The sequence below is a fragment of the Pan troglodytes genome, chromosome 8 (genome assembly GCF_028858775.2).
Source record: "Pan troglodytes isolate AG18354 chromosome 8, NHGRI_mPanTro3-v2.0_pri, whole genome shotgun sequence".
Classification (NCBI taxonomy): Eukaryota; Metazoa; Chordata; class Mammalia; order Primates; family Hominidae; genus Pan; species Pan troglodytes.
The window spans coordinates 30,930,865-30,956,029 of NC_072406.2; the positions used below are offsets into that span (position 1 = coordinate 30,930,865).

General features: G+C 40.6%; 1 protein-coding gene across 1 annotated transcript in view; it reads left to right on the forward strand.

The window, feature by feature from the left end:
• The window catches only part of TMEM236 (transmembrane protein 236), a 48,853-nt gene extending 23,911 nt beyond the window's left edge, over nucleotides 1-24,942 (forward strand). The window contains exons 3-4 of the mRNA XM_001153151.7: nucleotides 2-143; nucleotides 20,002-24,942. Coding sequence (XP_001153151.2) covers nucleotides 2-143; nucleotides 20,002-20,585 — 726 coding nt within the window. The 3' untranslated portion in view covers nucleotides 20,586-24,942. The remainder of the gene's footprint in view (nucleotide 1; nucleotides 144-20,001) is intronic.
• The last annotated feature ends 223 nt before the right edge of the window (nucleotides 24,943-25,165 follow it).

Here is a 25,165-nt window from a genome sequence, read left to right on the forward strand (position 1 = left end):
GGTTCAAAAGAGCATTAATGGGTCCGCTGATGTCTTACCTGATATGTTACCTGACCTGCCCGTATCTCTGGTTCTGTTATCCCTGATCATGGTTGATATTATTGAAAAACTCAGGATATATCCTCTTAGAGGGAGTCAAAAGAGTAAGTGTTCTTTTAAATGTGAATATTTTTTAAAGTTTGATATGTTTTTCACATTTCTGCCACTCTGTTATCTGACAACATGTTCAATGATACCTTTTCTTAGGGCTAACATTACTAATAGAAGATTGCAAATGAAGATATCTAAACATAATTATTTTTAAACCTACCTTGATAGCTAGATAGCTGCTTTTGTTTGCTATTCGCATTTTAGTAGTACTGATAAATTAAAAATTATCAAATAGTTAATACCAAAAACCTTAATGTTTATTCCAGCAAGAAATTATCCAAGTAAATTATTATAGATGTATATTTTTCTAGGAAGTCTCTTAAAGCTTATGTTTAAATGAATTAATAAAAAGCTTAGTTTGGAGACTTTTACTACAGGAATTAATATGACTGTGGTAGTTGTGTCCTAGATAATCATGTGTTTTTAGTTGTGAATTATAAAAATGCCAAAGATCACACTAATAAAACCAAGATATGGCTGGGTGCAGTGGCTCACACCTGTAATCCCAGCATTTTTGGAGGCCAGGATGGGAAGATGGCATGAGCTCAGGAGTTTGAGACCAGCCTGAGCAACATAGCAGGACACCATCCCTATAAAAAAATAAAATTTAAAGAAAACTCAACAAGATATGTCACATCTCCTCCAAAGTGATGAGTTGAAACTAAATACAGATTGGCCCTTACAAAAAGATATTTTGTTAATGGAATATTTTATTTATTTAGTCGTAAATTACTCCAGCTTTCATTAAATTTCTTGCGGTAGTATCTGTGTTTAATTGGCAATATTTGTATGCTAGTTACTGTGTGGCTAAGATTTTGTCATGTTGTGCATTTGAAATGGGTAAGGTTTGTCAGGTTGTTTTCTGATGGGGTGAATGGAGTCAACTGAGTGAGCCTCAGGAGACAGCTTCAGAGTGATGGGGTCAGCACTGGGGCTCGTCAGTCATTTATGGGTCAGATATCAGTACCTTCCAGTCACTCTTGCTGCTCAGATGGAAAGCAAAACTGAGGTGGAGGCCACTAGGAAGTTGGAGAATCTGAGCCTGTCACTTTGTACTTCATCCTTGGGTGGGAGATGACGGTCTGTTATGGCTAACATAACACAGGCGACATGTAGGTAGATAAGATGGCAGCCGGGGCCATCTGTTGAGTGGAAAGCACACCCAAGTCACATCTGCCCTCCAGAGTCAAGCGTATTTTTCTTAAACTCAGGAGAGTTGGGAATCTCCAAATCCTTTGCTACATCTCTAGATTCCTTAAAAATGCAAATCTATTTTTAAATATAATTTTTTTTTCTATTTGAGCTGGGGTCTTGCTATGTTGCCTAGGCTGACCTAGAGTTCTTGAGCTCAGGAGATCCTCCTGCATCAGCCTCCTGAGTAGCTGGGATTCTAGCTGTGCACGGCTGCACCCAGCTTTAAATTGGATGGTTTCTGATGACTCTGTATTTTCCATATTAATATAAATTTCCTGTCCAAGTTAAAAGGTCTTTTTAAAAAAGAAAGACACATGTATCTTTTTGGGAATAAGTTAATGACATTTTATTTTTGTTAGTGATGAGTTGTTTTTTTGTTTTGTTTTGTTTTGCTTTTGAGACGGAGTCTTGCTCTGGAATGCAGCGGCATGACCTCTGCTCGCTGCAACCTCTGCCTCCTGGGTTTAAGCAATTCTCCTGCCTCAGCCTCCCGAGTAGCTGGGATTGCAGGCATGTGCCACCATACGTGGCTAATTTTTGTATTTTTAGTAGAGACAGGGTTTCATCATGTTGGCCAGGCTGGTCTCGAACTCCTGACCTCAGGTAATCCACCCACCTGGGCCTCCCAAAGTGCTGGGATTACAGGTGTGAGCCACCGTGGCTGGCCATTAGTTGGGTTTTTAAAGGGGAATTTCCTTGCATCCATAACTTCAATAATGACACTGAGAATTGAAATAAGACATCTAAAGAAGAAGTAGATCTGGGGGAGAAGACTCTAGCACATTTTGTACAACTGCTTCTCACTTGAAGAGCCTCCTTCTTGAGCTGTTCTCCGTCCAAATTTAGGAAGATTAGTGTCTGGTTTGATAGTTCCACCGTTTAATAAATTCACACTTAAAAAAACTAGCAGTCACTTGAAATGCCTTTGTAAATATGAATCATACATGCTTTTAATTTGTATGCAAAGACCTTGAACCCAAATAGTCTCCTACACTCACTTTAACATGAAATTAATGATATAAATTATGTAAATTTTGAATCCATGAGGTTTTCTCATTTATTCCTTGGAACATGAATTAATATATGAATACATTAACATGTAAATCTTAAGTACATAAATCTGAACCTAAGCAAATATACCATAAATATGGTTTCACTACAGGTGATACTTGCAAGTAAAAAAAATTGACTAGAGGTGGGGGATGAACAAGATCTAGAATAATTTGGCTCCCTTTAGGAAATGTGGGAAAAGTGAATATGTTCTTTGCTCTTTCCAGATAGTCTGAAATGCATACATGTCTGTCAGCTAGCAGCAGTTTGGACTTTATGCTAGATGAAACTAACATAATCTACAACATTTTGATTTATGGACACTCTTATAGCATCCTAACCATCTTCATTCCAAGCTACAAAACTTTTATCTTTGTGTAGCTTTTCTTTTTCCAAAATTTTAAATAAGTTATTCTGCTGACGAAATATGCTTATGCTTAAAGCAGTCTTCACTGGACCAAGGAATCCTTTCTACTAACTTCGTATTACCAGTGGAAATTTCTCAGTATCAAGTAATTATCATGCAACAGCTTCTAAGTGCATCGTTTCATGGAGGTAGAGCAGTGCATGGGAGCATTTTTCTGACGCGTGGATCTCTGCAGCACGGCAGTCTCACAGATGTATGTGGTACCTAGGAATGCCAATCCCCAGTCCCGTGCAGAAATAACAAGAATACAAAGGATAGCCTGTGGGTACAAATGAGCGCACCTTAATGCTTCTATCTGAATTTTGCTAACTGAATCCCATCTATTAACGCTCATTTAGCATTGCAACCATACCTGTCTCTAGGACATTACCATTTTTACGGAGAGATAGATAGGTTGCCAGCTCTCACTCCAGGCCCAGCTCCCTGGCAATCATGACCTTGAACCACCTAGAAGCAAAGTGAGCCCCCATCTAAGGTCTTGTGATTGCTGCTGCTGCTCTGGGCAATTTCAGCTTTGTAGGCAGAGTGACCCATCTTGGTGGGGTACACACTGGTTTGAGGCTCAACAGTGAAGAAGAGGACTTTCATCTCCTCTTCTTCACTGTCTTTTTTCTGCTCCCATTTAATTAATTAGTTAATTAATTAATTTTTTGAGACAGAGTCTTGCTCTGGTGTCCATGCTGGAGTGCAGTGGTATAATCTCGGCTTACTGCAACCTTTGCCTCCTGGGCTCAAGTGATCCTCCTGCCTCAGCCTCCCAAGTAGCTGGGAATACAGGAGGGCACCACCATGCCTGGCTAATTTTTGTATTTTTAGTAGAGATGGGGTTTCACCCTGTTGGCCAGGCTGGTCTCGAACTCCTGACCTCAAGTGATCTGCTTGCCACAGCTTCCCAAAGCACTGGGTTTATAGGCATGAGCCACCGTGTCCACCTGCTGCTGCTGTTTTAAACCAGACCCACAGTGGGTCTCCTGTGCCCTTATTTGTTGGTCCAGACCCCTGACTACCTTGCTGCATCTGCTTTGCACTCAGCTTTTCACTCTCACATGCAAACCCCTCGGCATGCTATTTTCTACCACTCCTGCTCGGCTCTGCTCTAAATGCTGTTGGTGCTGCTGTTGCTTGTGTCTGGGATATTGGTGGATGTTTTGCTGGTGCTTTAGATTGACTTCCTTTCTTCTGCTAGTGGGAATATTGGCTTCCTGCCACTGAGTTCTAGTTTTCTAAAGAGGTTTCAGGCAGAGCACTATAATAACTGTTTTTTTCTTGGAAACAACAGCCTTTTAGCCCTTAGAGTGTATATGTACCAACAAATTGGCTGGGCTTCAGTGATTTCAGGTAGTGGCCATTCTACTCTCCTGGAAACCACCATTTCCCCTCCCACCTATAGACCTCGTGGCTGAATGTGGCAGAGCCAGACTCCTTTGAGGCAGCTTTTCTCCACGGGGGTCTCATAGGTCCTCAAATCAGGCTTAGCTATATTGCCTGAACCTCAATCCTTGCCATCATTAGAGTCCTCTCCTTGTCACTACCTAGATTCCTTAACCCCCATCAAAACCAGCGGGTGCAAACAGACCCATGAAAGTGTCCATGATTAGAGAGAGAGTTTTCAGTCCTACCTTTAAGACTCATTTGAATAGGACTTGCAGCCCAGGCCAGACATGCTGTTACAAAGTGCTACAATAGATTTTAATAACTAAAGTACTGTGGTGCCACAGATGAAGGAAAACTTCATTTTATCTAAGGTTGTTGAAGGTAAGAGAAGACTAAAGGGAAGATCTTGGATTTGCAGGAGTTTGTAGGTAGACATGGTAAAGAAAGCTTTCTACATAGAAGAAAGGTTGGGCCTCCAAGAACTAAGGTGTGTATGTAGCATATGGCCATGTTTGGGAAGTGAAAATGAAGCAGTGTTGTTGTCTGGGGTAAATACCCAAGGTTCGTCATCTTGTGCCAAGAAGATTAAGGACATGGACACACACAAGGAGTGAGTTTACGAGCAGAGGTTTAATAGACAAAAGAAAGAAAGGAGAGCAGCTCTCTCTCTTTCGAGACAGAGGGGCTCCTAAATGGGAATTCCAGCCATGACAGAGTGCACCGGGTTTTATAGACAGGCTTTAGGAGGTGGTGTCTGATTTACATAGGGCTCAGAGGTTGGTTGGACTGGGTGTGATGTTTACATAGCACCCAGAAAAGGCTGGTCACCCCACCCTAATCTTATTATGCAAATGGACTTTCCACTTGGCTGGTGCCATGTTGCCTGCTCCTCACTGTACATGCAGCTGGCAAAGAGAAGGGAAGATGGAGTCACCATTTTGACCATGCCTAGTCCCAGGTGGCCTTTTCCTATTGGCACAGCTGCCGGCATTCACCTGTACACGCTTCCAGCTTGCTTGTCTGTGTCTGCAGCTGGATTTTACAGGCTGCTGTTTGTTAGAAAATGATTTGGGAGTGCTTTTCATTAAAAGGAAAACCTTACCAAGGACTCCCGTACCCTCATATCTGCCTAAATAATTTCTTCTTAACTCCTATATCAAAATTAAGCTTGGTTGGATTTCACACCTTGAATCAACAAACCTGGTGCTGGGAGGCAAGTTGCCTTCTTAAAACTGACTACTGTTCATCAAATTGTCATTTCAGAAACCTACAATGTTACTTCAAGAGTGACTAAAAATTTGCATGCAGCCTGGCGTGGTGGCTCACGCCTGTAATCCCAGCACTTTGTGGGGCTGAGGTTGGGCGGGGGGGGGATCACCTGAGGTCAGGAGTTCGAGACCAGCCTGGCCAACATGGTGAAACCCCGTTTCTACTAAAAATATTAAAATTGGCTGGCCGTGGTGGCAGGTGCCTGTAATCCCAGCTGCTGGGGAGGCTGAGGCAGAAGAATCGCTTGAACCCAGGAGGCGGAGATTGCAGTAAGTTGAGATGGTACCACTGCATTCCAGCCTGGGTGACAGAACATACCTCTGTCTCAAAAAAAAAAAGAAAAAAGAAAGAAAAAAAAAAAAAGGGAAAGAAAATTTGCATGAGTGTGTGTGTTGTATGTGTGTGTTTGGGAGAAGGGAGAGCTTCATCATGATCAACAATATTTTTGTGTGTTTAAGAGTTGATGTTTTATGTGAGATTTCATTTGGGGGGAAAAAAAGCTTCCTCTGCGAAATGTTTAAAAATCATTAACCTAGGGCTTCATTCAGCATTGTAACCGCACCTGTTTCTAGGACACTACCATTTCTATGAAGAGATAGATAGGTTGCCAACTCTCTCTCCAGGCCCAGCTCCCTGGCAATCATGACTGCACCACCTAGAGGCAAAGTGAGCCCCCATCTAAGGTCTTGTGACTACTGCTCCTGCTCTGGGCAGTTTCAGCTTTGTAGGCAGAGTGACCCGTCTTGGTGGGGTACCAACTGGCTTGAGGCTCAACACCTTTGAAAAACAGATAAACCTTTTAACATGCCATGTTGAATTTTTTCTTTCCAATGTTGCATTTTTCCAAAAGAACACATACTCATTTAAAAAAGTTATAAAATAGAGATAAACAAAAAAGAAAAGGTAAACCAACCATAACCCTACAAACTAGAAATTTATTACTGGATAGCATCTTGATGTACATTCATCTGTTAAGAAAACCTATTCTGCAACTCTTTTTTTTTCTTAATGTATGGTGGCCATCATTCTCATTACTACATCTTCTTTTTGTTTTATTTTGTTTCGTTTTGAGACAGTCTCACTCTGTTGCTCAGGTTGGAGTGCAGTGGCGTGATCTCTGCTCACTGCAACCTCTGGTCCTGGGCTTAAGCGATTCTCGTGCCTCAGCCTCCCGAGTAGCTGGGACTACAGCTGTGCACCACCACGTCCCTCTAATTTTTGTATTTTTAGTAGAGACGGGATTTCACCGTGTTGGCCAGGCTGGTCTTCAACTCCTGACCTCAAATGATCCACCCGCCTCACCTCCCAAAGTGCTGGGATTACAGGCGTGAGCCACCGCGCCAGGCCTCATTATTACATCTTCTACTGTGTAGAAGGTGTTATTCGTCAAATTATATTCCATTATGTTAATGAACCATGATAATATATCTAGCAGATCCCCAGTTGTTGAACAACTAGATTTGTTCCAGTTTTTAACTATGATAAATCCTGCTGTTATGAGTCTCATTCAGAAGTAAAAGGGTTGAGAAGGACAAGGATATGGTTAGAATGCCTGAGGCGATGTGCTTGAGTTGGACAGGGCAGACAAGTCACGGTTAAAGCACGTGTCCATGTGTAGTGCAGGTGGGCTGTGTTTAAAGCGCCCTGTGCTGCGTGTGGGAGTCAGAAACCTCTCAGTGAGGTGACTGGCAAAACAGAAGCTGGGGATGGAGAGAGTTAACTGCCTCTGGATGGGAGCCGAATGATATCAGGATGATGATTGCAGAGTGTCCTCAGAAGGCCTGGAGCATCTGCTCATGCCCAGACTCCTCAGCAAGAACACTGCCAGAAGAAAGTGACTACTAGGGACTGGTTACACATGCTGGGAATGTCGAGGGGCCCGTAATGGGATCGTATGTACTGTGCGGTGTGGCAAGAGGGGTTTGGCTGCATTAGGGAGAGCCGCATGGTCAGAGATGGCTGGCTAGAGGTGAGGTCAGCAGGCTATTTGAGTGGAAAACCTCAGCTCCCTGCAAAGGAGGCGGTTTCCACTATCACATCAGCGAGAGGTGCCCGGTATGATGTTGGCAGGGTAAGGTTTTCAAATAAATCTGCTCCCAATGGCCCTCGTCCAATGCCTTCTGTGTGGTCTTTTAATATCAGAAACTTGAGTCAGTGCCTGCAGGCACCTCAGCAGCATAGATGGTTATTTCCTTAGGTCAAATGTTTAGATGCAGAACTTCTGGCTCAAAGTCCATGCAAGTTTTTAAGGTTTTTGATATGTGTAGTTAAATTGCTCCCTCTAAAGAACTTACCCCCTAAATAGCAACGTAAAGAAATACCTGTTTCTCCTTAACCTCACAACCTTGCAACACTGGAAATTTATTCCATTTCCTCTCCTGCAAAATAGTAGTAGTTGTAGTTGTGTTTGTCATCTTCTCATAGGCTTATTGGCCAGTTGTATTTTCTTTTAAATCATATATTTAGGTCCTTGATCTGTTTTTCTGTTGGTATGGCCATTTTTCTTTTATTTTCTTCTTCTACTTCCTTTTTTTTTTTTTCTGCTGATTCATGAGTTCTATAAATAGTAAGGCTGTTAAGTTTTGCCTGTTATAGGTGTAGTGTATGTTTCAGGGTTCTCATTTGCCTTTTAATTTTACTATGGTGTTTTTCATATAGGGAATTTTAAATTTTGATGTCATCCAAGCTATTAGTATTTCTGTATGGTGTAGTTATGCTTAAAAAGTCTTTTTTTCACTACAAGTAAAAATTATTTACCAATTATTTTCCCAAAGCAGTTTACATTTAAATGTTTAATGAAGAAAAATGGAATTCTCTATAGGATACAAGTTGGTTAATTTATAAATAACCAATAAGTTAGACAAGATAGTCAACATGTTTATTTACCTGAGCTGGCAAAGTTTTTAGACTTCTGATTCTATTGTATTTCTTCTGGTGTTTCCAACATATAAAAAAGCACTTAATAGAGTGCTTTAAAAATATCAGTGCCAAGCACAGCTGCCCTAGATGAACTGAATCAGGATCTCTGGGGATGGGATTAGGCATATTTGGATTTTAAAAAAAGGAAACCTCATTGAGTGACCCTGATTTATATCTCTAATTAAGAGCAGTGCTTCTCATCCTTGGCTGTACATTAAAATCAACTATGGAAATTTAAAAGTTTTGAAGCCTAGGATGCTGCCTGGTTAATGAAATCATAATTTTTGGAGTGAGGCCCAGGCACTACTAATTTTTAAAATTAGTGATTCCCAGGTGATTCACAATTGGGAAAATAATAGGAGTGGATAGGGAGAAAGCAAGCAAGGGGAATTTACATCAGATAATGCCCCAATTTCTTCATGAAACAGGAAGCAAATTTTCTGCTGAGAACAATGGAGATGGATAGAGGGGAGAGGACCCAAAAGAATGGGGAAGCTCTGGGGTAACTGCTGTGGGGAATGGAGATGAAGTGGGCGAGGGATAGGGAGACAGATGGATGAGTAATGTTGAGTGTGCAGCAGAAATTGGAACCAGGAATTTGTTCTGGGGCCAATCCAGATAATGTGATTTTTTTCGTCACTGAGGCTCAGAAATCTGGGCCTTGCAGGTTGAAAAGATAGAAGCGTTAGGACTGACCCAGGTTTGGGAGTTTGCAGAGCAGGAAGGAAGAAGGAAAAGGAACTGTTTCTTTCTGAGTTATTTCTTCTTGGTATTGACTTACCAGAATATAATTTCTGAAAATGAATGCCAACAGTAATTTTTATGGAACGTCTAAGCTATTGCCATTGAATCGGGGGCCACTGGTTATCACAAATACAGGGACTCTTAGCCGTGGGTTTCCACCAGAGATCATCAACGTGTCTTCACTATACATATGCATGAGCTCTACCTACCGATCAACAGACTGGAAGACAGAACCTGGCATCTGTAATTTTTTAAAGCTCTGCCATCGATTGTGATGCCCACTCTGAGAACCTCTTACTATAGAAAGTGCTAGGAGCTGTCATAAATATCAAGTTAAAAGCAGAGAGGCCAATCCAAGCACAGGCCAATCCAAATTCTTAAAGGGAACTGGCTTTCCAAATTTCCTTGAAATGTAACTCATGACACTTTAACCAAATAGCATGTAAGAGATGTCGTAGACATTAAAAGGAAACAAACAAACAAAAAAAGGATGTAGCTTTTTTTTTTTGAATAAAATGAATGGCATTTTGAGTTCCTCTTTAGTTCTTTTTAAGAAATAGCTTATTATACAAGATGAGACCCGAGTGTGAGCTGGATTTCCATAATGTGTTGTTTTGCAATGTGCTCAGGGGTGACTATGAGGAACACTGTGTCCGGGGACCAACTGGGGGGGGATATTTCCTTTCCTACCCTCCCTTTGCTACTTAGAAGAAGGAAGTTTCAGGAAAGTATGTTAGTTCTAGGATTTTTTTTCCTCTTCTCAAGAAATAAGTGGCCATCTACTAGACTGGGGTAAGAGAAGGGTAGGATTTCTGATTTACATCTTCTAATGAAGTGCCAGCTGTCTGGGTTAGACCCATGAGATTGGGCCAAAAGCTATACTGGAGTGAGCCGGGTACCAACAGACATAGAATGTCAGGTGCTCTCAAAATTTTCAGTGAAAGCTCCCTTTGATTTTGACAGCTTTATATGATTTTAATAATTTGGCATTAAATTGTTTTTTTTTTCCTAAGTGGGCAAAAGAATTGTGAATAATTTTAGTATATTAAATGAGACACTTGCAAGTCGCAGAATACTTTGGAAACAAATATTTCAGGGAGACTGATAGGAATAAGGGAATAAAAGAATTCAGCATGTGTTACTTTATAATACCAAGCCTTGTGTTCCATATTATTATGGACCAGTTTGACATTAAAGGCATAGGTCACTGATTTTCAATATTTACATTTTCATACCTTAGGTCAAAGAGAGCTGATCACCTGCATAATGTGTGGATGTTCTTTTTCTCTTCTGTTTTTTGAGACAATGTCTCATTCTGTTGTCCATGCTGGAGGGCAGTGCCACGATCACAGTGCACTGCAGCCTCGACCTCCTGAGCTCAAGTGATCCTCCTGCCTCGGCTTCCCAAAGTGCTGAGATTACAAGCATGAGCCCCTGGCTCAGCTGATGTTCTTGATCATTTGTTGTTGACATTGTGTGTATACTAATAGTAAGGTCCTATCTAGAAGAACACCGCTTTTCTCATGTTCTGCTTCCACTTGCTATTTTGGGACCGTAAGTCCTTCTGTTTCTGGATGTGTGTGCATAGGTGGGTAGGTGAGGGGACTGGAGGGTTCTCAGGGCTTCTTCCTATGAGATCACAAACCTGATCTTCTTGAAATTACACATCTGCCCTGATATGGTTTGGCTGTGTCGCCACCCAAATCTCAACTTGAATTGTATCTCCCAGAATTCTCACGTGTTGTGGGAGGGTCCCAGGGGGAGGTAATTGAATCATAGGTAAATCTGACAATAAATAAATACCTGTCTTTCCCATGCTATTCTCGTGATAGTGAATAAGCCTTATGAGATCTGATGGGTTTATCAGGGGTTTCCGCTTTTGCATCTTCTTCATTCTCTCTTGCTGCCGCCATGGAAGAAGTGCCTTTCACCCTCCGCCATGATTGTGAGACCTCCCCAGCCATGTGGAACTGTAAGTCCAATTAAACCTCCTTTTCTTCCCAGTCTTGGGTAGGTCTTTATCAGCAGCATGAAAACGGACTAATACATGCCCTTTCTTCCCCCTGCCTGGTGACCCCTGACACTACTGGTGCCTGGATGGTCTCTGGCATGCTTTGAAGCACTGCTGCTGCTGTTGGTGCCAACTGTCTGCGCAAGCACTGTGGACTGTGCCATGCCAGACAGCGCTGGCACCCTCTGTGGGGCCTGATGTCGCATTACATCCTCTCTTAGTGTTGAGCTAAGTCCCCTTAGTGTTGCCGGTCCCCAGCCTGTGCTGCCAGGTGCTCCCTATGTCTTCCAGGGTGTGTTAGTGGAATCCATCGTCATGGCCTTGCTTAAGGGGCTCCCTCCAGGACTGGACCATAGGGGCATCTGAGTGGTAGACTCTGTGCAGAGCTCCACATTTTTTACCCATTGACTCTACGGGAACCAGAGTCAATGGCTGGGCCGAGCTTTCATGCTTTGGCTTCCTTGCCTTAGTGCAGGTTTTTTCCCCAGAATGCTCATTGCTCCCTCATGCTAATAGATTCCAGAAAACAAATTCCTCCCACCTTTTATTCAGCAAATCTTTATGGTGGATCTGTTCCATATCAATACCAGGCACTCCACTGGTGCTGGGGGTACAAAGCTGAGCAGCAACAGGCAGAGGCTGCCTTTTGGGGAGCTCCTGGTCTAGACGCTCCAGGGCTCTTAAACTACACTAGTAAATATGCATAAACCAGGCTGACGGAGGTTCTTAAGAATGCAGTGACTCAGGTTTAATCCATTATGCATCAGTTTCTGTCATCCACTCCTGCTGGGATTGCTAGCTCATGTCTGTATCCAAGCACTTAAAACTCCTGAGTATTTGGAATAAAGGAGGAAATACAGGTAGAGGCATTTCAGACCATTTCAAAGTATAGGATTATTTCTCTGTGGCAATGAGATAACTATATGCACCTTGACATTCTACCTTACTATGTATATATTTTTTAAACATATTCAATAGTATATTATTTTTATATATATTGTAAAACAAATAAGTGTTTCAGGGACACTGATAAGAATAACAGAACATGAAGAATTCAGCATGCATTTATTAATATATTATATATTTTGAGTAAAATATATCTAGAAATATATATCATTATAAGTAACATAAATAATATACTTTTGTATAAAATATATTGGAAATTAAACAACATTTTCTAGTCTAACCATATATCTCTTGGGGAGAAGGACCACAATATGAATGAAAAGCTGAAGATTAGGAATTTTAGATTGGAACATTTTTTCAATATTTAAAAATGGAATATTTAAAAATTGATAATATTAAGATTTTAGCAACACTTGTCGAGTGTTAGATAAGTCTGTAAAGCAGCAGTAGACGGAAAAATGATCTCTAAACCATCCAGTGGGCTGGGCATGGTGGCTCACACCTGTAATCCCAGCACTTTGGGAGGTTGAGGTGGGAGGGTTGCTTCAGCCCAGGAGTTCAAGACCAGCCTGAGTAACATAGCAAGACCCCATCTCTACAAAAGAAAAAAAGAAAAAAAAAAAGTTAAAAAATTTTAAACCACCTAGCTTTCTAGTTGTGTCCTCTGACAAAATAATTCTCTTAACATTTTACATTGTATAAGATACAGAAATGATACATTTATTTATTGTCAGATTTACACAATGAGGGGCACGGAACTGAAATGGGATCTTAGAGTTTTTGAATTTACTGGACAACAATCTCATGCTTTCTGTAAAGAAAGTTGCCGCAACTATTTCACAGCTGGGAATGCATGCCCACAGGCTTTTCCAGAGCTGATGATGGGTTGAATATTTGTCTTGAATTCATTATTATTTGTTGAAAACTTGTACACAGTTTTGAGCACAGGCAGTATTAGTATACTGGTCAGTGTTTAATCAATTGCCTTTGTGGAGTGGGGTTGAGGAGTGGGGAAGTCCTGATTTGTAACATTTGCCAGTGTCTGTGGTGTAAATTCTCCCACTATGACCGATTTCAAGCTACCAAGGTGATGTCACTGAACACTGATCATGGAATTAGGAAGAGATACACACAAGAGGTTCTTGTTAGCTGGTGTAAGCTGCCTTCACCTGTGTAGGTTATATCTGTAGGGTAGCATTTTTCTTTGTGATGTGAACAGGCAAATATGAGAAACTCATGATCTTGTTTAGTCTCTGTAGTGTGACAGTCTTTCTCTAACTTGTGACCTCCCCTGATATACCAGATAATGAGTTATAGTGTAACTATAGCCAACGTTAAACAAATTATAGTCACTCTTACTATTTACTGCAACCTAATATATTCTATTCTGTCCCAATTAATTTAAAACAATAAATTATTTCACTATTGCTACTTTTTATTTATTTAACACATACATGACCATTCTATATGCCAAACACTATTTTTAAGTGCTTTACAGATGCTGACGAATTCCTTCATTGTGAGGTTGATGTCCCATTTCATCATTTATTTCTTGGCAATATTATTTGTCTTCCCTACCTCAGTGAGAGTATGTCAAAATAACAGTGTTTAGCTGGGTGTGGAGGCTCATGCCTGTAATTCCAGTGCGTTGGGAGGCTGAGGCAGAAGGATCGCTTGAGGCCAGGTGTTCAAGACCAGCCTGGGCAACATAGTGAGATCCCCATCTCTACAAAAAATTAAAAAATGAGCCAGGGCCGGGCGCGGTGACTCACGCCTGTAATCCCAGCACTCTGGGAGGCCGAGGAGGAGGATCACGAGGTCAGGAGATTGAGACCATCCTGGCTAACATGGTGAAACCCCATCTCTACTAAAAATACAAAAAAAATTAGCCGGGCGTGGGGGCGGGCGCCTGTAGTGTCAGCTGCTCGGGAGGCTGAGGCAGAAGAATGGTGTGAACCCAGGAGGCGGAGCTTGCAGTGAGCCAAGATCGCGCCATGGCACTCCAGCCCAGGCGACAGAGCGGGACTCCGTCTCAAAAAAAGAAAAGAAAAAAACAAAAAAACAAAAAAACAAAAAACGAACAAAACAAAACAAAAAAATGAGCCAGGCGTCATAGCGCATGCCTGTAGTCCCAGCTACTTGGGATTCTGAGGTGGGAGGATAGCGTTTACCCAGGACGTCAAAGCTGCAATGAGCCAGGATTGTACCACTGCACTCCACTCTGGATAGAGAAAGACGCAGTCTCAAAAATAATAAATAAATAAATAAATAAATGATGAAGTTGAAGTTCTGCTTTCTAAGGTTTAGTTCAGAGTGCTGTATTTGAATGGAAGCTGCTAGAAGGGTGAGAATCATACCTATTGATCGTTGCGTCTTCCACAATTCCTAGTACAGTATCTTAGACATTCTAAGTGTTTGAGACAGGGAATAAACGAATGGATGAATGAGTGAGCCTGTAGTCCCAGCTAGTTGGGAGGCTGGGGCAGGCGGATCGCTTGAGCCCAGAAGCTTGAGGCTGCAGTGAGCTATGATTGTGCCCCTGCACTCCAGCCTGGGCAACAGAGTGAGACCATGTCTCTAAAGTAAATAAATAAATGAATAAAGAAATAAATAACAGTGTTTCTAATTTACCTTGAAGTGTATTTTAATTTATTGCCTTTTTCCCCTTGTCCTCTGAAATTATTATGACTACCACTGCTTTGTGTGCCGAATGTTTTTTCAAAAATCATTTTAAAAGGACTGGTAATTTTCTTCTGCTCCATATATTTTTCTCAGTGTTATGCCTAAATCATTCATTTTTAGATTCCTCTAACCATTTTCCCCTTGGGAGAAATAGATCTGGGGGATTGCCCTAAGACTAGCCGTATTTGTTTCTGAGTAATTATGTTTTGGCTGCTGTGAATTGGGTAACAATCTCTTTGCACATCAGCTGCCTCTGCTGACTTCTGTGTCTTCATTCTACTGCCTCACATTTGCCTCTAAGTTGCTACTTTTGCAACAACCTAATAAACTTAGAATAAAATCCAAAACTTTTATCCTGGACCATAAGACTCTATAATCTGTCTCTGCCACAGACAGTGTGGTACAACAGTTAAGGGTTTGGGACTCAAGTTCTGGTCTTTCTACTTGCTAGCTGTGTGACCTTGGAAATAGTGCATAATTTCTCTGTGCCTCAGTTTACTCATCATTAAAATGGGAAAATAGGCTGCATGCAGTGGCCCATGCCTGTAATTCGGTGCGTTGGGAGGCTGAGGCAGGAGGATCACTTGGGTCCAGGAATTTGAGACCAGCCTAGACAACATAGCAAGTCATCCATGTCTCTATAAAAAGTAAAAAAAAAAAAAAAATTAGTCAGGTGTGGTGGTGCAAGCCTGTAGTCCCAGCTATTTGGGAGGCTGAGGCAGGAGGATCACCTGAGTCTGAGAGTTGGAGGCTGTAGTGAGCTATGATTGTGCCACTGTACTCCGGTCTGGGCAACAGAGCAAGACCCTGTCTCTAAAATAACATAAAGTGACATAAAATGGGAAAACCATAGGGTTTTAAGAAGTGAGTTAAAGCATATAAAGGGCTTGGAAAAGTGCCTGATACGTACAAAGTTCTTAATAGTCACCAGCTCTTTTCCTCTCCCACTTCCTTTCTGCATCCCCCACCTCTCACCAAACTCCTTTCTTTCAGTTCCTGCTAGCTGAAGGATATTTACACAGGCCATTTCTACTACCTGCAAGTTCTTTTCTCCATTCTTCACCGAATCAATTCCTACTCATGCTTACTATCTCTGCTTAACTGTCAGGTCTCAGACGAGCCTCCTTTGACTCCCCATTGAATCCCCTTTGATTATCTCTCATCACAGAATTTACTTTCCTTTAAAGCCCAGCCACCATTTATTATTCTATATTTATTGGTGTGATTGCAGGAGACTCACAGTCATGAAGCTATGAGCTACTTCCGTGCTATTTGGGACGCCATTTGCCAACGTCTAGCCCAGGCTTGGTACGGCACTCTCGTATTTGCTCATTACAGGCAGTTGGGAGTCTAATGAATGCATTTTTAGCATCAGCTTTCTTCCTGGATGTTTTTAGGTGCCTTTTCTTTGTGATTTTTTTTTTTCTTTTCTTCCTCTTTAATTAATTAATTAATTATTTGAGATGGAGTCTTGCTCTGTCACTTAAGCTGGAGTGCAGTGGTGCAATCTCGGCTCACTGCAACCTCCATCTCCTGGGTTCAAGTAATTTTCCTGCCTCAGCCTCCTGAGTAGCAGGGATTACACACATGCACCAATGTGCCCGGCTAATGTTGTGTATTTTTAGTAGGGATGGGTTTCACCACGTTAGCCAGGTTGGTCTGGATGTCCTGGCCTCAAGCGATCCCCCTGTTTCAGCCTCCCAAAGTGCTGGGATTACAGGCGTAAGCCACCGTACCTGCCTCTGTTTTTATTTAGATAACATATTGTTTTCCTGTTCTCTTTGCAAGAGAAATGAACACTCTAGAAAATGCCTCACTACTGAATTGTTATCATGTGCCTTTGTTTTACGTTAGGTGTTAAAAACTTTTGGAGAACAAGTTAGAGGTAAAAATAAATCCATAAATAAACAACTAAGTAAAGTATGTAACAGTTGCCTACTTAGCCTCTTGTCTGCTAACAAAATGACATTTTCTTGGTCATTTAGCTTACACAGTGACGACCAAAAGTAGTTTCAGCAACTAGAATCAGATGTGGGAAACTAGATCAAAAGGCTGCTATTTTTACTTTTTACAGGGCCATGTGAGCCTCTCAGGAGGTGATGAGAGCTCTCTCTTTATGCTTATATCTTCTATAGATTTTGCACCAATGAATATTGTTTTACCCAAACAGAACAAATAACAACTAACAACAATGGGAAAAAGAATTCCAGCTCTAAGTGGACATTTAGAAAGTACTTATTTGGAGAGAAAACTCACCCTGGAGCTAAAGGGAATAGTATCAAATCCATGACCCTGTACTTTGCTCCGAGATGTGCTTGCTGGTCCCCTCCAATGACCAAAAGATTTCTCAGCTTCTTTAACTCTCCCCAGCCCTCTGGGAGGCCATCAAAGCTTTCCAGCTAATAGTTCTAGTACTTCCTACTTGAAAAGAGGAAGCAGAGTCCCTGTACCCCCTAATTTAATTTGAGCTGTGGAGAGATATGAAGTTCACAGACCTAATCTCACCACATACACATGTATCTCATTAAAACCAAACTCCAGCTAAGAATTCATTGTTCATAGCAGCTGCTCTTAGCATCTGAAATGTTAAGACTCTCCCTGACTGTTTAAAAAAATGTTAATGTGTCACTTTTGGGGTTTCCACTTCCTGGCTTTGAAACAATGCTGAATTTGCAATCATCTCTCAAAAGCCCAAATTATACACTGTGTTCTGAATGTTGACAAAGCCATTTGGATTTTCATTATGACAGTTTCACCTACCAAGAGAGGGGAACAAAAGTTCTCTAGGACATGACATATTATAAGGCAATATTTTCTATATTGATTTTTAAATTCATTTTTATTTATTTTATTTTTTGAGATGGAGTCTCACTTGTCACCCAGGCTGGAGTGCAGTGGTGCGATCTTAGCTCACTGCAACCTCCTCCTACCGGGTTCAAGCAATTCTCATGCCTCAGCCACCAGAGTAGCTGGGATTCCAGGTGCCCACCACCACTCCCAGCTATTTTTTTTTGTATTTTTAGTAGAAAAGGGTTTCACCATTGGCTAGGCTGGTCTCGAACTTCTGAACTCAGGTGATCCACCTGCCTCAGCCTCCCAAACTGCTGGGATTACAGGCGTGAGCCATCACGCCTGGCTCTATATTAATTTTTTAAATAACATAAGAGGTGCAATGGATAGAAATGAGCATCTGAGTTTAAAAAGAGATGGTTTTATGAATTTTAGAATAATAAATTGTTATATAATTTTCTCCCTTACTTTAGTATTATTTATTAAGATGATTCCCACTCAGGCCACTGTGAATTCTAATATTGGTAAAGAAGTTTCTAAGGTCATGGGTGCTGACATTTACCTATCAATGATTCATACTGGAAGTAATGTGTCATCAAGAATTTAGATTATCTTTTTAGTTTATAAAAATGCTCAATTCACACTTAAACTTTAAAACTAATTAGTTACTTGTATAAAAGAAATTAGAAATGTATTGTGTCCTTTAAACAAACTCCTACTTACAGTAGGTAAGCATTTTATTAGTTATCCATAATAATTTATTTATTTTAAAATGTTTTCACATTCAGTTCCATGCGCTTCAACAAATTTTTATTGACTTTGTCTCTTTGACCTTTAGAGCTATTCGGTCTAATGGCTCCTTTTAAGTTTTGTTTTATCACGTCATATGGCAGCTCAGCATGTTTGCTGAGTAAACTTTGTCAAGTCCTGATAATTTCTTAGCAACCAAAATGGTGTTTTAGTGGATAAATGTTTGAAAAAGAACTCATTATACCTTCTGTGCGTAAAAACAATGCCATCAACATTGTTTTAGGTCTTGAGATTTGAGAATTTGTACATAATCCAACCTCAACACCCATGTATACATGGAGAGGAACACACAGACACACACACGCACACACACACACAATGGTGTTGCATCACGTGCCCTATTCATTCAGATCACTGGTGTGTTGACCATGGCCACAGAAGAGATGCTTTAGGTTAACCAATCCTAACGATCACTTCTAGAATCTTTGCAAAAGAACAGCTTAAAAACCTTGGATTCAGCATGTCACTCTTCACTATGAATCTCTAGTGGTCAAACAGATTCCCTCTAGGCCAGGCACTGTGGCTCACACCTGTAATCCCAGCACTTTGGGAGATCAAGGCATGAAGATCACATGAGGTCAGGAGTTTGAAACCAGCCTGGCCAACATGGAAACCCCGTCTCTACTAAAAGTTAGCCAGGCATGGTGGTGTGCACCTGTAATCCCAGCTACTCGGGACGCTGAGGCAGGAGAATCGCTTGAACCCAGGAGGTGGAGGTTGCAGTGAGCCGAGATCATGCTGCTACACTCCAGCTTGGGTGACAGAGCAAGACTCTGTCACAAAAAAACAAACAAACAAACAAAAAACAATGGATTCCCTCTTAGCACCAACCTTCACGCCTGGAGATCTAGGGTATGGTAATCTCTGTAAGCCTCTTCTTACAAAATGACAGGGCCTTTGTCTTATAAAATGACAAGGTTGGATTGGGGGACTTTTAGATTCACTTGATTTTATGACACTCAAATGTTTTATAATTAGCTCATGATCTATTGCATCTAGACAGGTAATAGCAGCCATAAAGTTAAGAGTTTGTCAATTGGAGTCAAACAAATCTAGGTGTGAATTGCAGCTCTGCCCAATACTAACTGCATTTGAATATTGGCGTTCTTTAACCTCTCAAGCCCCAGTTTCCATAGTTGTAAAATGGGATAGTAATCCCTATTTTCTAAGCTCTGTTCTGAGGATTAAATGAGATAATATGTGAAAGCGTATAGCTTAGAAACCAATAATGTTTGTTATTATGGAGTGGTAAAAAATGACTTCGGATCTGAATCCAGGAAAATACCAAGACACCAAGAGCCTTCTCCACCTCTATGTTTTTTCAATGTGCTTCTTCAGTGTTATCTTGAAATTCCATGGGTAAAATCGGCCTCAAATAATAGAATATGTGGGGAGGGAGAGCATCAGGATAAATAGCTAATGCATGTGAGGCTTAATATCTAGGTGATGGGTTGACAGGTGCAGCACGCCACCATGGCACACATTTGCCTATGTAACCAACCTGCACGTCCTGCACATGTATCCTGGAACTTAAAATAAAATAAAATTAAATTAAGTGAAAAACAAAAGAATATGGAGAATTCCACCTTTAAATGGAATTTTAAATTTGAATAACATTTGAGCTAAAATGGATACATTTTAAAAACTAAAATGTAAATAAATCTGTTAATTGCAGGTAGCGAAAATGGACACATCCATTCAGCCTCTTTGCAACACATAAAAACTGTGACGGAGCAAGTGAGGCAAAGTCAAGAAAACGCTGCATCTCCCCAGGCAACCAACAGCACCCAGGTGTCGCAGCCATCAGGAGCCATGACACGGAGCCAGGAGTCTGTGTTCATGGGACCCCAGGAGCCCTCCTGTGACTCCGGAATCCTGAGAATGATGTCCCGGCGAGATGTCCGGGCAGAGTTATTCTTATGGAGCTTTCTCCTGTGGTCTGACACGATAGAAATGGTGCGTGTGGCTGGTCACCCCAACGTGTACAAGTCAAGCTGGCTATACCCAGTCTACATATTCAGTTTTATTTCTCTCCTTCGAATTACATTCACTCCCCAAAACCCTCTTCTCAATTCCCTGAGCGTCCTGCTGCAAGATTTACCATTCGTTTTTGTTAGACTTGGTTTAATCATTGCCCTGGGGACTATCACACCCGTACTGGGCCTGTGTAAAAATATCCTCGTGACTCTCTCTTACATTTACTTCAACTACCTAACCAGACTCAGGATTTTTTCTGCCTTTGAAATGTCTCCATTTTAAAAAGAAAATGGGATCTAGTAAGGCCTCTTTGTGATACCTGTGTGCACATTTGTAATCCTTCTTTTTTTCTTGGGGCGTAGGTGTTTGCACTACAAAGGAAATGACTAGATTGTAGAGAATAAGCCATTTTTACTAACTCTAGCATATCAGTTTTTTTTTTTACATATACAAATGGTGCTAAATTTAAGTAAAGTAATATTCTTATACGTTGGCTCTGAGGTATTTCTAGAAAATGATAGTAGTTAATTTTAGTTAGTTATGTATACTGAGGTACCCAACCCCCAGACCATGGTCCCAGTACTGGTCCGTGATCTGTTAGCAAGCAAGCAGACCACACAGCACGTGGTGAACCTCAAACTGAGCATTCCCGCCTGCATTCTGCCTCCTGTCAGATCAGCAGCAGCATTAGATCCTCATAGGAGCCCAAACCCTATTGTGAACTGCGTATGCAAGGGATCTAGCTTGCGCTCTTTAAGAAAATCTAATACCTGATGATCTGAGGTGGGATAGTTTCATCCCAGAACCCAACCCCACCCCCAACCCCGGCCGTGGAAAAATTGTCTTCCACAAAACTAGTCCCTGGTGCCAAAAAGATTGGGGACCACTGATGTATACCACGCTTTTTCTAAGAATACTCTTCAACGGAGCCCTTTAAGAAACTAAGAACCTTTTCCATCAAGTTAGCCCAAGAATAAGATTTTTATCTTTTATATAGATTGCATTATATGAATTGATTGATTAAATTTAGTTTTAAAAAACACACTTGAAATTATTGAATAATTTTTAGGTTATACTTTTTTTTTTTTTTGAGACGATGTCTAGCTCTTGTCCCCTAGGCTGGAGTGCAATAGCACGATCTCAGCTCACTGCAACCTGTATCTCCCGGGTTCAAGCGATTCTCCTGCCTCAGCCTCCCAAGTAGCTGGGAATACAGGCACCTGCCACCACGCCAGCTAATTTTTGTATTTTTAGTAGAGACGAGGTTTCACCATGTTGGCCAGGCTGGTCTCAAACTCCTGACCTCAGGTGATCTGCCCGCCTCGGCCTTCCAAAGTGCTGGGATTACAGGTGTGAGCCACCACGCCCGGCTGGATTATACTTTTTAAAAATTTGAAAATTGTAGTTTTAGGGGTTCCTTCAAACGTGGAATTATATTCTTTATTCCATTGTGGCAAGGGACTTTTATTCAATAAATTGATTTCAGCATAAAAAGCAATTCACTTTAACAGATATTTGGCTCAGTTTAAGGCTTAGCTGTATTGCCAGTACTGAAGTACTAATATGAGTGTTGTTTAGGATAATGAAGTCAAGGTACATCAGTAATACCAAGATAAAGTTTCATAATAAAAAACCATAAAGTGAAGACAGAGATTTCAAAGTAAAAGAATATTTTATTTGTGGAATTTGATACTTTGATAAATAATCAAAGTACAAGCCCTGTTTAAAATTAAAAGTTCGGCTTACAAATATAATAGCCAATGTATCAGTGTCTTATGTGATACAATATCATGGATATATTGATGTTATAAAATAATTAGATACAGAGTCATGCAACTTGCTTTCACCCTGTTGGGACACTCTGAACAGTCAGCACTGTTCATTTGATAGTAATTTTCAGATGCTAGAGAGATTTGTGAGAGGCTGATGAATGCAAGAGTAATGATTTATGTAGCCAGTTTCTTCAATGATCTGTGATAACAAATCATTAAGAATGAGACATATGGCTTAAGAATTTGACATATGGCCGGCTGTGGTGGCTCACACGTGTAATCCCAGCACTTTGGGAGGTCGAGGCAGGTAGATCACTGGAGTCCAGGAGTCTGAGACCAGCCTGGGCAACATGGAGAGATTCTACCTCTACAAAAAATACAAAAATTAGCCGGGCATGGTGATGTGCACCTATAGTCCCAGCTACTTAGGAGGCTGAGGCAGGAAGATTGCTTGAGCCCAGGAGGTCAAGGCTATGATCCTGAGCTATGATCCTGCCACTGCACTCCAGACTGGGCAACAGAGTGACACCCATCTAAAAAAAATAAAAGAGAATTTGACCTTGTATTATTCTACGCTCCACCAAATACCTCTCCCCCTGCCACCCTGTCTCCCTTTCCCTCTGTTTTAGGATTTTTCTCACACTGTAAAAGAAGATTTACTCACAGTTGTTAAAAGCTTACCTTCCATCTTTCTGATTTGAGGTAGGTTCTTTAACCTCTGTGGGTCCCCGTTTCCACATGTAAAGATTAACATAATACTAGTACTACATTAATAGGGTTAGGAGGGTTAAAGGGTAAAGAGTCCTTTGAGCACATTATCTGGCAGACCATAATAACTTGATAAATGCTAAGCATTGGAACGGGTACCAAGTCTCTAAGAAACAACTATCTCAATGCAGTTTTAGAAATTTCCTGTTTTATTCTTTTCTGTGGCCCTGCTCACCCTCTGGGAATAATCATTTCAACTTTGCATTTGTGAAAAATAATACATACAATCTTAAGGTTACTTCAGACTATACTTTTTCATCGAGCAGTATTGTATTCAAAAGTGATCGATCTGCTGAATATATAAATTGAAATGTACACAAGCCTTCATTCATCAGACATTTGAGTGTCTGTCCTCTGAGTTCCCATAGAATCTGAATTACAGCACTGTATTCATACTTACATTATGTGTTTACTTTTCTGAGTGTCCTATTAATCTTTATTCCTTAAAGGAAAGCCTGAGGGCATCTTGTTTAACAATGCATCTCTCTCTTCATCAATCAATGCTGCAGGGGCTTACAAGACTTATAACTTAAAAAAATTATAATACAAGGCTCAGCGCAGTGCCTCAAGTGCCAACAGTTTCGGAGGCCTTGGCAGGCGGATCACTTGAGGCCAAGAGTTCGAGACCAGCCTGGCCAACATGGTGAAACACCGTCTGTACTAAAAATACAAAAATTAGCTGGGTGTGATGACATGCACCTGTAGTCTCAGCTACTTGGGAGGCTGAGGCAGGAGAATCACTTGAAACTGGGAGGCAGAGGTTGCAATGAGCTGAGGTTGTGCCATTGCACACCAGCCTGGGTGACAAGAGTCTCAAAAAAAAAATTATAATACAAGTAATTACTTTCGAATTCTGCCATGGGTATCTTTTTATTATTAAGAAAAGCCTGTCATCAAGGGATTCATTTATGATATTCCTAAATATGAAAATATTTTATGTAAGTATATATTTATCTCCATATTAGAACTTAGCAACAGTGCTCAGATAAACTCAAAAGTATTACTTGAGTTTAGAATGCATTTTGTATCTAATATTTTAATATGAATGTGCCTGATATTTTCAGAAGTCACAACACTTTATACAAATAATGAAGGCATGTACAGAAGATTATGTGTAGGAGGAAAATTGAGTAGCTAATTTAATTTCATTTAATATTTTACTTAGAGTGTATACATGTTTCTAGACTGCAAGTCTATGGGATTTAATAGATATTACAGCAAATTACACTGTGAAAACATTGATAGTTCTACACTGTAATTAAATGTTATATATATTATTAAAATTGTTAGATTGGTGCAAAAGTAATTGAGGTTTTTGCCATTGAAAGTAGTGGTGCATGCCTGTAATCCCAGCTACTCGGGAGGCTGAATCAGAATTGCTGGAACCCGGAGGGCAGAGGTTGCAGTGAGCTGAGATCTCACCACTATGCTCCAGCCTGGGCAACAGATTGAGACTCTGTCTCAAAAAAAAAAAAAGTCAAGTACAGTTAGTTAAAGGAATGTACATTTAAAAATTAATCTATGATTAGGATATTAATATATAGTCTAATAATTTTATTGCATTATAATTATAAAGTAGTTTTATAATTTTATAAAATTTTATCGATGCTGTAATTTTTATAAAATTTTATTTATTTTATAATTTTACAAAAAATTCTAATACCTGTAATACACTTTTTAGTGCCTTTTCTTTCTAAAAGTTAATGTTTGAAATTACAATGTGTAAATGTTATCTCGTCTTGTTTTTCTTATTAGGGCTCCATTTCACTGAATGACAATTGCAATGAGGCATAGGAAAGAAAAGGGAAATGAAATTGCTTGCTGAAGTCCTACTATGTGCTGGGCACTATGCTGTTTGCCTAATAAATAATTGCCTTGTGCTGTGTACCTTGGAGCAGGGCCTTACATAGTGAATAGATCAATAGCTGTTCACAAAAAGAGCAATATACCACTTAGAAGCTACAGAACTTAAAAATGGCTACTTATACTCCATAGAAGATATAGTAAATAATAGAGGAAAAAAATGAAATGGCTAAAGACATTTTGTTTTACAATGGGGCTGTTTTTACATGTTAATTAAAATTCTATGTTTAAACAAATCTCTTGTGATGGCTGTTTCATTATGAGAGGATGCATTTGTATTAGTCAGTCCTCTAGAGGGACAGAACTAATAGGATAGGTGTATATATGAAAGGGAGTGTATTAAGGAGTATTGACTCACACGATCACAAGGTGAAGTCCCACAGCAGGCCCTCTGCAGGCTGAGGAGCAAGGAAGCCAGTCCGAGTCTCAAAACCTCAAAAATACGGAAGCCGACATTGC